This window comes from Protopterus annectens, chromosome 2.part0 (assembly GCF_019279795.1).
Source record: "Protopterus annectens isolate FY-2018-M chromosome 2.part0, PAN1.0, whole genome shotgun sequence".
In the NCBI taxonomy this organism is placed as follows: domain Eukaryota; kingdom Metazoa; phylum Chordata; order Ceratodontiformes; family Protopteridae; genus Protopterus; species Protopterus annectens.
In genome coordinates, this window is record NC_056728.1 from 1,257,859,261 (window position 1) to 1,257,874,437 (window position 15,177).

Consider the following 15,177-nt stretch of genomic DNA (forward strand, 5'->3'; position numbering starts at 1 on the left):
GGTTTCTCCCTCTTTCTCCAGATCCCCAATAGGTCTCCCCACTGGCACAGCTATAGGGTTAATATCTCAGCTGAGAGTTCAAGCCAAGACCTCCAGCACCCTCTCTGTCCAACCAGTGTTTCTTGTCCCTGCCCAAGTAGCTGAAACACACACACACACACACACACACACACACACACACACACACACACACACACACACACACACACACACACACACACTCACACACACACACACACACACACACACACACACACACACACACACACACACACACTTTGAGATTTGATTTATATACAAATACACACACACACACACACACACACACACACACACACACACACACACACACACCTGGGGAAGGCTGACACAGGTTTACTAGCTATGCCCCCTTCTGCCCAGACTATAAAGTAGTTATCACTGCCACCAACCCCTCCTTATCAGCTACTAGAAGGCCCTTACAATGGGTGATCAATCCTACTGTGTAATGTTACTATTACTCCAAATGGCAAGTGTGACGAAGACTTGCAAGGCTATTTAGGAGTGGCCTGTACAGTGTCACCAAATACATATGCAAGTACTCTAAGAGCATAAATATGTCTCAGAAATATCAGCCACAAAGATAGGTTAAAATAGATTTAATAATAAATAATAAAAGAAAAAGACAATACTCAATCAACAAAGCAACTAAAGAGTACAGAATCACAGTAAATATTTTAAAACAACATTGCAGGACTGTCTCAAATAAATACAGAAAACATATAAACTAATCTTTACTGTATTCCTATCTATATCTAAAAGATACTATGCCCTAAATAACTTACTTACAGAGCAAGGCAAATGCAGATGAGTGGATGTTCTTTCTAGGTCCAACACAAAACACAAAATGCAAAGTATCTCTCTGAGTGAGTTCTTAAATCAGTATCACATATTACTGCTGGGTTTGCTTGAATGACATCACTTTTTGTCACCTGACTTTAGTTCCCAAGCTAAACTACAAAATAATATCTCTGTGTTAAAAATACATATCTCTCAGATGTGCAGCAGCTAGCAAGTCATAAAGCAATACAACAGTTTACATTTTAAACCTAATAATTAATTTTCTCCAGACAATATAAAGAAACTTCTAGCTATAGACATCCTGTCTCCTTGCTGCATTAACTACCTTTTATAGCACACCATAAAGCACTTAATTGGAACTTATTTTCTTGATGTTTTGTAAGTTAATCTTTTATGTTCCAGCAGGGCATGCTGTGGTTACATTCTTGAAGCTCAGTACCGTACAAACACTGTTCAACACATACTTCTGTGCCAGTAATTTAATATACACATAACATATAGTTCTTTTACATTTGTAAAACAAGCATATGAATCATGTTGATATTCACAAATGACATATGATTATTTACAAAATTCCAGATAGCTGGGCTGGCAGTTTCAAAGGGGCATTTGTGAACAATGTCTTAAAGGGTTCTGAAAAAACACAAAGCCAGAGCCAGGCATGCCGCCTAATGGCAATGCCCATCCTGGCAAACCTAGAAGCACCCTCAGTTGCATGGGAAAGAAGCCTCATGGACGTGTTTGATATGGCAGATAGAGTGGCCAATCAGGAAGAGAAGGCCTTCTTTTCCTCTTCTGAAATGGACCCTGGGGCAGACATAGAGATTAACCAGGTCTCTCTGCAGTCTGGTAACATGGGCCAAGTAGTTCAGTGGACACAAATCAAAGGTGGGTGAAGCATACACTCGCTTCCCAAAATAGTCCACCACCCTAGACTCCCTGTCTGGAATATGGACTGAGGAGCTCTCCTGAGCCAGCTCCTTCTTGGTAGCCACCACTGTCATGGCATCGACCGGGAAACCCTTGGACCAATGGGACCTGTCCGAAGTGGCACTAAGAACCTTGTCCAGCTACTTAGGAATGGGCTCAACTGTTTCCAGTTGCTTCCATGCCCTGCTAGAGATGAGGTCCACCAAAAAGTCTGCGGGAGGGGCACCCAAGATGTAGAAGGCCCTATGCCAAAAGCTTCCAGGAAAATGGATTTATCAGGATTGGGTTTAAGGGAAGACCACCCACTTTTCTGATGCAGGATCTCCATGATGTCTCTGAATGAGACATCCTCAGGGGGTGGTCAGGTGGAACTTTCCTCCTCATCCAAATCCTTATCTTCTGTAAGAGATTCTGGAGGGGAACCTAAGTGCCTCCTTTTGCAAGTGTGCTACTGAGGCACCTCCATGGGGAGAGACTTGAGGGGAGGACCTGGAAGCATCAAGGGAATCCTTAGTAGGAACATTTTGGGGTGGTCTTGCAACAGGCTGCCCCAGAGTGGGCAGGATGGATGACTTCAGCCCAGAAACAGCAGGAGCAATGGTAGGTTCCAAGGAGGAGAGTGTCAAGACCCTCAAAGGAGCTGAGAGGACCCTCTCTACCACTTTGAAGGCCTAAGTTGAATGGTCCCCAGAAGGCAGTACCACCGGAGCTGAAGATGTTGGCGTTGGAGCCTCCCAGATTGTCACCTCAGCACTGAAGGAAGAGTTGGAGCCGAGCTTCACAATACTGGAACCAAGGGGAAAGGATAGCTCTGAAAACCTCACAGCCAATTCCAGACTCTCAGAACCAACACAGAAGCTACAGCTTGGAGAGCCAGTAAGATCCAAAGACATTGGAGTCGAACCACTCAAGGTAACTGTTGGGGTGGAGGTACATGGGGCCATCTAGACCAACACATCAACACTGGGAAACCTTGGAACCACAAACTCCAAAGCCAAAGGTCAGATTGGAGAAGGAGAAATCAGTGTGAAGGCAGGTTGCATGCTCACGGCTCCAGAGGGGAGAGCAGGCAAGACCCCAAGCTGTATCTGAGCCCAGAGAAACTTCATCATCATCTAGTCCACCTCAGCTTCAGACAGGCTGCTAGTAGACCAGGCAGAGGAAGCAATCAACTCTGGCCTGGAATGGTTTACAGGAGAGGGAGAGGCAGGAGACTTGTCTCGTGAACTCTATGGCTCTGGGGAGAAAAGAGGCAAAAAGAGCTGAGGAGAACCCAAGGCCAGGATAGAGCTAGACTTAGAGGGAGGCTCGGCCCAGAAAGACCAGTCAGAAGACTGCTTCCTGTATTGATCCCGCTCTTTGTGCCTGGCCCTGTCTCCCTCCCTAGACTTCTTGGTGGAAGTTTGAATCCCAGAAGCAGGTGGAAGGGAAGAAGAAGCCTCCGAGGAAGGGGCCAACAGGCCCTTCAAAATCAGTTTGTTCCTCATGTAAATAAGTGCATGAGGGTTAAAGTCCAGGCAAATCGGGCAGGAGGAGTCCAGATGGGGAACCCCCAAGCACACCACACACAGAGTGTGGGCATCAGATGGAGGAATTATGCCTACACTCCATACATTTCTTGAATCCCGGCTTAGAAATATTGGCCATGGGAACAAGAAAAACACACACACACACACACATACACACACACACACACACACACACACACACACACACACACACACACACACACACACACATACTGGACAGGAAAAGAAAGAAAGGAAGCAAGAGATAGAAAAGAAACCTTTTTTTTTTTTTTTTTTTTTAGACGAGTTGCACCAATTAGGAGAGAATAGGGCTAGGGTAGGAAAGGTGATAGAAAAACTCAAAAAACAAGACCTACTAGACAAATCCCAACAGTAAAACAACTTGGAGGAGCTCGGAAATGGTGATCCATGCTGTTCAGACAAGTGGCAAATGAGATCTGAGGGAAAGAGTGAGAGTGGGGCATTATGGGTAGGGGAGGAGGTCAGATTTCAGCTTCAATGCTGGAGTATGCAGCCGAGTCAGATCCATGCTGGATCTGAGTCCGATAGGTTGAAGACCAAATGAAAACCAACAACTTTAGATCAGTTGTTCCCTTAATAAGTGTCCAGACTGCTCTTAAATATATCTAAACTAGTGCTTGCTTTAATGTAATTTGGTAGTCTATTTTATGTATCAGCTGCTCTCTCAGAGAACCAATTAGTACACTTCTCATTCCTATAGAATCATCTATATGGGTTGTCTGATGATTCTCTACTACGTTTTGATAATCCCAAACATTCCCAGAGTTAGTTGTCTCTAAATGCCCTATATACCTGAATAATGTCTCCTCTTAAATATCTCTATGAGACAGTGTACTAGTTCAGATATTTTAGTCTTTCATAATGACTTAAATTATCACATCCATGGATGTCTCAGGTATATTTCTGCTGTACTCTTTCCAGTTTACTCATCCTTATTTTCTCATAAGGTTTCCATATTGTTATTCCATTTTCAAATTTGGGTCAGCTGCAACTAACAAACAATGACTTCATCATTTCTGATGTGCTAGACTTTATAAATGTTTTTTATACAACCTATAGTTCCAGAACTATAATTAACCAACTGGCTGATATGATTAGAAAAAAATAACATTGGCTCTACCCATATATCCAGTCTAGACAAAAGGGTATTGTAAAACACAGAATGCAACTGAAGTTTGACTTCATGCATTCCATGGCTAACATTCATTCATGACAGGACAGATTTAGAAGCCTGTGATAAACTTATGGCAGACAAAAAGTTTAGGAAATATGCCATGACATATGTTTCACCTGGTCTATATCATATGAGTAAATCACACAAATTGCGAACGCTCATAATATCGAACGTACCGGACTGCAAAGTGCTTTTTCTGAGATTGCAGTACCATGAAGAATGGGATATCTGCCCTTTCCTCACTGTAGTGTGATCTCAAAGTTGGAATATATATTTAGTGGGGGGTGTGGGGGGCACACCCCTCCCACAACAGGAAGTTCAAGGTCTGGTACATTTGATATTATGAGCATTCGCAATTTGTGCGAGTCGCTCATATGATATAGACCCCATTTCACCCACTTCCTTGGTCATTTACACTAAGGTTTCCCTGGCTGCAGGGCCTTGATGCAACACAGGTAAGCCAGCTAGTTGCCAGAGAAAGAATAGAGACTGAAGGGGATCTCAGTGACAGACCACCCCCACCCATCCAAAAAAGAAACAAAAGAAGAGAATCAGTTATACAGCAACAAATGGTTTAAAATACTCAAATGCATAAATACACAAACCATTATTATTATTTGTGTGCATGTTTGTTTATTTACTGTTTTGGCAAGGTATTCAGTTATCTGGTTAGTGAGCATTTTCCATTCCATCACAACCAGCTTATCAAATGGACCTTTAGAAATCCTAATTTACTCCAAGTCTTTATGACTTTGAAGTTAGCTATAATTAACTGGTTGGTGAGGCAGGTTTACTGCTTTATGGGGATATTTTAGGGTAGTACCAAATCCCACCTGTTCCAAAACTCTGTTTCAGCACCTAGCTGCAATAGTTTCTTGAAAGCATGTCAAGTGAAAGTTAGAAACTTCAATTAAAAAAAAAATAAAAACAAAAATATTTTTACGTTTATGCAGGGGAGCAAGCGCCCCATGCACCCCCACACCCACTGCTAATTAAATATACTAACTCAGAGATCACACTATAGTGAAGAGAACAGTAAATTTCCCATTTCATGCTGTACAGTGAATCTCCATTTAAACTGTTTGAAGTTTCAAAACATTGATGTTATGGTCTCAACCATATGAAGTTAAAAGTTTTGAAACTTCGAGCTTCCAAAGTAGACCCATATGTACACATATATATCAAAGTTAAAGTAAACTTTATTGTCGATCAGATATACACAGCAGTGCAAGCTGAATGAAATTATGTTGCTTTGGTCCCTGTGCAAGACATAACAATGAACACATAGTCTGAGTGACAGTAAGACTAATACACATACAGTAATAATTAAAATATTAACAACACAATAAATTACCACAATCGGACAGGAAGACATTAGACTATATATATATATATATATATATATATATATATATATATATATATATATATATATATATATATATATATATATATATATATATATATATATATATATATATATATATATACACACATACAGAGAGAGAGAGAGCATAGTATATTTGCAATATAGTGGTTATCTTTAAATCTTTAAATGTACTAGATCTGAAGAAGTAGCTTAGTGGTAGGTAATCCATTTAAGGATATCAAGTCAGAACAACATTGATACTAGAGTTAACCAAGGACCTCCAGAGGGTATATATATGTGAAGAAAGGGAGCTGAAACCCTTTAATAGAAATAACAGATAGATTTACCCATGACTGGGTAGAAGGAGAAGATATTTTGGTTTATCCATGTTGGTGGAACTAAAAAGAAAGCTGCTTTTGTACTGTCTCTGAAAGACATGTTCATTTATTTTTGCTAGCTATTTTTCCAGAACCCCAACTACCAGATAAAATTGTAACCAAATACAAAGAAATATTGTTCTTGACTTGAAATTTGAAAATATTACAGATCAGGTATATACCTGTAGTGGAAACTGCCTGATTAATTTTTACTGACTAGGGCACCTATACATGTCCAGAGTGATGCACAAACCCTCAAATAGCTGGACTATTAAATGCTTTAACAAAACTTTAAAGTTTATTTTATGAAATGCTTTAAAGATAGATGGAAAAGCTGGGATCAGCAGCTGGTATATCTTCTTTTCCTGTTAGAGAAGTGCCCTGAGCCTCAAATGTATTTGCATTGTTTGAATCCCTATATGGCAGACATTGCCTTAGGTTACTAGACATATCAAAACAAACATGGAAGGAAAAAAATACCACAATTAAAAGTATGATAGGACATTTTTTGGATGTGCATGACAGGATAAGAATTGTGATCCTGGTAAAGAGCATATGTGGGCAGACACAAGAGAGAGAGAAAATATAAGAGAAATATTTGTCTGAAAGATGTAAAAGCAGGAGATCGGATACTTATATTAGTACTCACTGCTGAAAACAGTTGCAAGCCCCTTTAGACGTGATAGAGGAAAGTATGTGAAGTGAAATATAAGTTATGCCTACTTGGGAAAGGGAAAGCCATAGAGCTGTAAATGCCCTGAAGCTGTGGAAAGAAACTACTACTGAATTGTCTGTAATGAGTATCTTAATAGGAAAAATTAAGACTCCAGTGGCTTGTCCTGAAGTCAAAATGTGAGAAACAATATTAACATCTCAGAAAATGGAAATGAAAGAATTTGTATTCAGAAATCAGTTCAGAGTTGCCTGGTAAAACTAGTTTAATTCAGTGCAGCCCAAAAGAGAAACGGTACCCAGAGAGAAAGTACACTTAAAACAATACCAAATGCCAGAGCTTTAATTTCAAGAGGATGAAGTACAAAATAATTCTTAAACTTGGGGGTTATTGAAGAATCCAAGCATGAGTGGAATATTCACATTAAACTGATTCTCAAGGCTGATGGGTCTATAATGTTTTATAACAACTTCAGAAAGCTAAACTGCATATCTACATTTGATTAATTTCCAATGTCCTGAGTGGATGAACTGAAAATGTGGACAAGGCCGGGTTTCTGCCCATTTTAGATTTAATCAAAGCTACTGACAAATCCCATTTTAATGAAAAAATGGCTCTTTCAACACTTAATGGGATTTTCCTTTATAAACAGTAGCCTTTTAATCTCCATTTAACACCTTTAACATTCCCAACAGATAAAATTCTTAGACCCCCCTCACACCATATATTTGACAGTCTATGTGAATGACATTGTAGTAGTTCCTGGATTGGGAAAGACATTTGCCCAAAGTTCAAGCCATTTTAGGCTCTCTGCATTAGGCTGGATTGATGGCAAATCCAGTTAAGTGTGAGTTAGGAATGGTAACAGACTGATAATCAGGCTATGTAACAGGACAAAGGCTTCTGAAAAAAAAGACTACAAAAAATGGAAGCAGTGCAGAAGTGGCCCACAACAGCCACAAACAAAGAAGTGAAGCTTTTTGGGAGCTGTATAGCTTTTACGTGAAGTTTGCTTGAGATTTTGCTGAAGTTGCATGCTCTAGACTGACCTGAAAAAAGGAAAGGCTTCACTGAAAGTAAAGTGGAGAAAGGTTATAAAACAAGCCTTTAAGATATGAAGACTATACCACGCTTACAGTCTGCACTCATATCCTTTAACTTTTCAGAACAATTTCTACTATAGACACAGATGCTGAGATGAAGGCATAGGAGCAGTCTTCTCTTAGATTCTAAATGGAAAGGAATACCCCATCTGCTGTTTTAGTAGGAAGCTCATTAATGAAAGATGTAGTTAAGAAAGGGTTTACCATAAAGTGAAACATTACCAAATGGGGAGAAACTTTGCCCTGATCGCAAAAAAAAAAAAAAAAAAAAAAAAAAAACTTTCAGTTTGAAGATCATGTATCTGGCAGACCAGACACCTGACTGTAGATGAGCTGTCCTGGGCAAATTGTCCATCTACTGAAGACTGAGCCAAATGTTGCATGCACACTGGGGGGGAGATCGAGGGGGGGTGATGTAGTAGAGTACTGTGTGGTCCCTTTAAGTATCCTAGCTCAGAAAGGTCATGCACCATAGTGTTCAATGGTCATTTTAATGATACAACCCACAAAAAGACAAGGAGTTAAAGTTAGTGGTAGACATCTGCACACAGAGATATCCAAATGCCCTTATGCAGAGCAGGTTCCTGACATCTGGGTCTGAAGATATATTGAAAGGAATGTATTAGGAGTTGCATATGCCAGTAGCACCAAAGCACTGAAGCACAGTCTGGGCTTGTCACAAATAAACTAGTAATAACAAAACTACCAGAATCAACAATTCCAGTGAAGACATTGGTGGGTTTCTTTGTTTTTTCTGATTACTTGTTACATATGGCAATAAAAAAAAACATGGCAGGCAATTCAGAAGGAATATTTGTGTTGACATTCTGATTTACATACAATGTAGTAAACAAGAACTACAGGCACTCTGGCATGACAAATGATTTAAAATGCTGAACAAAAATACTTTTGCTAAACAGTATAAAATCATTAGCTGTTCATAGGATATCTTCTACCAAATTTTCATTAAATGAGAATAAATATAATGGAAACATTGTGCTGGAAACTCCCAATTATGTATAAAGTAGAGAAACAGACAGTAAGTTAATGAATTTGTAATTTCAATTTATTCATTTATACTACTGTGCATTATGCCAATAGTGAGACTGAATATGATCAGTTTGAAAGATTAACAGTTGGTCTATAACATTTTAGTACCACTGACAGAATACACATGGAACTGAAAAATAAAAGGAGTAATGGTATATAAGCAAAATACGTCACAACATCTAATTCATAGTTCACAATTGCTGCAGTCTGCAGTTTACTCCCTACATCAGTGTGATGTGGGCTACTGAACTTCTGGGTTAAGGAGGCATCAGTTGCTCATATGTGCACATTGCTGCACACTATTTTGATATGGAACTTTCTTTTTACAAGATAGACAGGGGTTGGGGATTTCTACGTATGGATAACTTACCTCTTATATATATAACTCCCCAGCCTCTATCAATCTCCTGTATCATAACAGTTTGCTTAAGCTCTCGGCTGCTTTGCTCTAGAACTCTGAACAAAGCCAAAATATTGGGGGTGGGAGTGTGGGGGAGTGGACAAAGGCTGAATCAGGAACAACTTTTTAAACTATTACTGTAATTCACTTTAAAGTTAGTAGAACAGGAACTGCATTAACATCCATTTTGTAAACAAATAAGATGAATCAGAATATATGTCTGCCATTACTGTCTCACTGATTCTCAGTGTTTTATCAGGCAATCAAAAACTTTACAAGGAACAGCAAAACTTGAGGTAAATCAGGGATAGTTGACAGCTACTACTATCACAATGGCAATGCATTATGGAAATTGTAGTCTTGCTCTCTTCAATCCTCTAAGCTTTAATAGCAATAGAGAAGGGAACAGACTACAGTTCCTACAGTATATTACATTTATCTTGCTTAAGAAAACTAAACCACCATATAAATATTTCCATCTATGCACCACTTTTTGAGGGTTGTAGAAGGTGGTGTTTACTGGTGAGAGACAAAGGTAACCTGGTCAGAGTGGAGAGAAAAAAAGCAAATAAATCAGACAGGTGAGCAGATTAACCAGGCAATATTATCCCTTTATATGGTTTATTGCTGGATTGTTCTGCTATTTTTGAAAAAAAAAAGTATTGTTCTTGTATTTTCTTTTTAATAATGGCAAGTGTGTTTGTTGATCTTTTCTTTTTGATGATGTGTAAATACTGCATGGAAAAGCATGAATCATTTTTAAGAATACGTTAAGAAACTTCCTAATCTTTTAGATAACTGCCATAGGATTTCTTACACCTGCCTGAACTTCCTATAACTCGGGAAGATGGGACCTTTATTTAAAGTCTCATCCAAAAGGCAGCACTTCCCTTCTTTATGATATATTAAATACCAGTAATGGAAAATGAAGCAAAGCATCTCTTGTGGGAATATAACCCAAAACCTTATAATCTTCCAGAACCAAGGGCAGATAAGCTATCTGCTAAGCCACTAGCATAATATACAACATATGTAGTTAAAGCTATTGGTAATAGCTGGGTGCAATGAGACCTGAGAACTGGGTGCAGTAATTTTTTTAGAGAAAATGTAAAATATACTCAGAAACATGCAACAAAAATACATATAACCACACAAGCAGACATTTGCAAGCTTGTTTTACAAACTACATGGAAATCATTTGTACTTCCACCCTTCAAATTATGTTTTTCTGTAATTGATATTTATAGAATCTAATTCCTTAAAGTAGGACTTGTTGACATAACATCATATTAAAAGACACCCACATTTTGTACCTTACATAGGTTATAATGCAAATGTCAGACTCCTTCACCTAAGTAGTATTCCATTAAATACTAATTTTATCTTAAGTGAGTCTCCATTGTGCACTACCAAAGCTACTGCATGTTCTTAAAAAGTTGGTGAATGTGGTCATTATTGGTAGCCAGTACATTTTTACAGCTGTAGTACACGTTTCTCTTGGCAAACGCACCACCATAATCAGTCACTTTCTGTAATTTCTTTTATCCATCCTATGATGATAGCAATAATCGAGTATGGAGATTGTTCTTGTGACACCAAAATATTCAGGATTTTCAGCCTATCAGGGCTAGCCATACAGCAGTATAAATCTTGGCTCAGACTCATGTGTAAAAAATGGGAAAAGGGGGGTTATGGATGGATACCTTTTGCACAATGTCTTTTATCACATTTGCTATATCTGTAGTAAAATGTTATGCTTTTTATTATTCGTTGAATGGTGTTATGCTGAGATGAATGAATGTAAGTAGTCATTGGGAATGAATCAACTCACCATGGAAGTGGCATAGTAGAGAGATTAAAGTGCTGAAAAGTTCATGATATGTACAGCACCAGCTCAAAAGCCAGTCAGAAAGAAACTCAGAGTAACAAGAGTTTCTTTTGTTTGAGATGTCACTTCCTATTGGAGGAATAATTTTAGGCATGGTACACAGAGCTGTAACTAAGGAATTACAGCTGTGCAAGAAGAACAAAGGAAATAAGTACTTTATGAACATTTCATCTTTTACTTTCCATAGCTGGCAATGCAAGTAATCTCGGAAAGAACCTGTAATGACACAGACTTTATTTACAAGTGTGATGACTGCCATTTGTAAATAAAACTCATGTTTCTATTCTTCGTCATGTGACTTGTTGATTTGTGCTTTGCTGAGAGAAGATTCATGCTGACTCATCATAATCCATAGCATTTTAAAATAAAATATTTAAAAGATCTCCCAGTACATTTGTTAAGCTTCTAATTAGTGAAAGTGAATTTAAACTCTGAATGAATCAGCCTGGCATTGTGTAGTGCCACATCCAACAGTGAAACAGGTGAAAACAGACTGATATTATAATAAATATCTCTACATGCTTAACCATGAAACTATGGTACATTAAGTATACAGTTAGTCAACAGCTTTATACTAGTTCATTTACCCACTTAGATGTATGTACGTAGAGCTGTCAAGATGTTTCAAATCTTTCAAGTGCATTTAATATCCATTTTTTGTTATTTTTTATGCTTTGGAACATTGCTGCTTGCCCTTTACATTAATGAATGTAATAAACTGAGTATGCATAGTGGTACGCCCATTATGATTAGCTTCACCACTTAAAGAAAGCAGATGTTGGACATTTTCTAAGGAGCACCAGCATCCAAGTGCTTCTCTACGAGCTATGTAAAAATACACTGACAGAGAAATGCATTTGGTAAAAGGTTTTGAGCTTTGAATGTCATGCAAGTAAGTTACTCATTAACATACTTCACAGAAATGTTTTATCAATATTCTGCTTGGATGGTTATAGTAGATTGAATCTTCATCCCGTGTAATTTAACAATAAACCAAGGGTTTTGTGTGGATAATGCTTGCTTTATCCAATGCTGGTGGGGTTTGGTCACTATGGTGAAGCTTTCTGTTACCAATTAAAGCCAGCTTTTGGTAAATTTACCATTACTTATACATAGCCATGATGTATTCCTATTATATAATTCTGTTAGTTTTGTGTAATCTTGTGTACCTCTTTCTTTAATATACATGTGCAAAGGTTTGTGTTCTCTACATTACAGGGCAGTAAACAATTTCTCAAACTTACAAGCTTATACTTCATTTATCTTGAATGGTTCTTGCTTTAATATATACATAATTTAAACCTCTTTTTATAGGTTGTGCCGATAAGCTGGAGAAAGGGTGGGGCAAATGGACTGGGTTACATGTATGCGAGATTGATCTCTGTCTCGCTCTCTCTCTTTCTGTCCTTTTCTCTGTCTCTCGCTGTCTCCCTCTGAGCATAGTACTGAACTGCCTGATTTTATTTGAATGCTTTATTATGCTGTAATAGTAACATAGACACATAAATATTAAAAAATATCAAAATAACCAATAAATTCAATCAACCACCTCTTTACATATATACAAAGTTCAGCTCACCATATGTTAGGGTATATAATAAACCTTGTTACATTTAACAAATACTCCTCTAACATCTGTGACTTTAGTTTGATTTACTTTCTGTATAAGTCCAATAGTCTCAAAACTTTTATTCCATTCTATTGGAATTTTCCACAAGTGAAATACTGCTTTGAAAGATAAGAAGCATCCTGCAAAGATCAAATAATATGATTTCATAGGACTGGATGGGATAGCACCCTGTAACGTCTAGACCTGCCTCTGGACTGCTCTTTGTTAGCACGCTGTTTACATTGTGAGCTGATCACCTGGACAGATTGTGTACAGCAAAAGGAATATTACAGTTATCAACACTTTATTACTTTTTACATTTGGTAAACTTTTTTTTAATTTACTCCACATACTAAAAAGTGGTTATTTGAATGGTATTGCATTTACTTTGCATTATGTTAATTGTTTTCTGTTCAATTTGGAAGTTAGACGTTTTCTACCTTTGTTTACTTTGCCCTAACTGCATATAAATCGGTAACAGCCATGGATTTCTTTTTCATTTGTCATTTTCACTTTTAGAGTATCCATCTGATAAATATCTGCTTAGCAGCTACATTTTTTCCTCTAAGGAATGCTCAGTTTACAATGTGCATGCTGGTTGTGCTGTCCAATCAGCATGAATGCATTAGAATATAAATAACCTTTTATTGGATAATAGATGATAGTAAGGAAAGGGTTACTAATCAACACCAGTTTTCTTTAAATATTCATGAACTGGATTAAAGATTAAAGATGTTCAGTTGAAACGCAGAATGAAGCAAAGCTTGAAAGGTTGTTGTTGTGTCTTTCGGCTTTTCCCGGTTAGGGGTCGCCACAGCAGAACTCCGGTCCACTAATGGTTGGCATTATGTGCCGAGTTGCCAGCTCTGACGCACAACCTTCAACGAAGGTATGCCCATTCACGCATGTCTCCACACAGAAGACGCTCTAGCTGAGAAACGAACAGGACAACGTCTTACTGTGAGGTGACAACGCTACCGAAGCACCACCATCGCAGTGCAAGCAAAGCACGAAAGATGAATTTCTTAAATGCATTCTGAAAATATGTTAAGGAATAGTTATGATTAGTGATATGAACATATATTTTTAATGCATAGGGAGATTTTGCTGCTGTATGTACTAAAAGCTTCTAAAATATATAGGAGGTGAAAGCATTTGACAGCTTTAAAAGCAGTTACACATATTACCCTGCCACACAAATAGCAGTTTAAGCCACAAACAGCTTTAGCAGATGATAACTTTTTTCTGCAATAATTATGTTGTTTGAGTAGCAGTGCAAACTGTGTGACAGCTTTCGCATCTGTTAGAAAGATTCTCTAATGCAGTTCTGCAGTGGTGACTGCCTGTGTATCAACATGAACCTCAGTCATAACATGGTCCTAATGAATTAACCTTGCTGTAGCAGACTTGTTACAACAAGGTTCATATGTCATAACCAATCTACAGAAAGGTTACATTTTCAGTTTCAGAGAGTGCCTTGCATATGTCATAAGCCACATATTGCATCCTTGTTTTACATTATGAACTACATATTTCATTAGCTCAGACTAGCCTCCAGTAATAGTTTCACGGTTATCTTAAATTTAGAAAACAGTCTTCCGTGTTGTACTTTTTGAAATCAGTTATGTGAACTGATATATTTACCATTTCATTTACAATAGCATTATTTTCCTGTCTGCACAGGACTGAAATGAAGGATTTTGCAGTGAAATGAAAGATGTTAGGTAAATTTGTTAAGCAGATCAAATAAAATGTTTAGCTCTAATGATAAATTCTTGGTACATGTTAATATTATTTTGCGTTTCATCACATCCAATCAAACACCTCTATTCTCCTCTCCCACTACAAGCACAATCAAGATAACGATAGTATCTCAAATTCACACTGTGCACTCTTTGAACCTACGTAGTATTCCAAGGAGAAAGAGATCGTCCCTTCGCATTACTGCCTGAAGGTGGTACTTTAGATGATCTCTCAGTTGTAGAACTGTTATCAAGAACAATGCATAGCTGTTTTCCTCTCTTCTTTGTGTTCACACATTCAACGAGAGAAGACAGAAAGAGCATCAAGAGGAGACCAGCAATCTAAGAGAAACGATATTAAAACACCCGATCAGTTATTAAAACACCCGATCAGTTGGCTATATCAGATAAGAGTCTGTTATAATGATCTTTCCTTAGCTGTTCCAAAATAACTAGTTAATGGGTAGTACAA

General features: G+C 38.0%; 1 protein-coding gene across 1 annotated transcript in view; it reads right to left on the reverse strand.

Moving 5' to 3' along the window:
* The window catches only part of LOC122792834 (interleukin-17A-like), an 86,280-nt gene that overhangs the window by 33,621 nt on the left and 37,482 nt on the right, over window positions 1–15,177 (reverse strand). Inside the window, exon 3 of the mRNA XM_044060394.1 lies at window positions 14,869–15,047. Coding sequence (XP_043916329.1) covers window positions 14,869–15,047 — 179 coding nt within the window. The remainder of the gene's footprint in view (window positions 1–14,868; window positions 15,048–15,177) is intronic.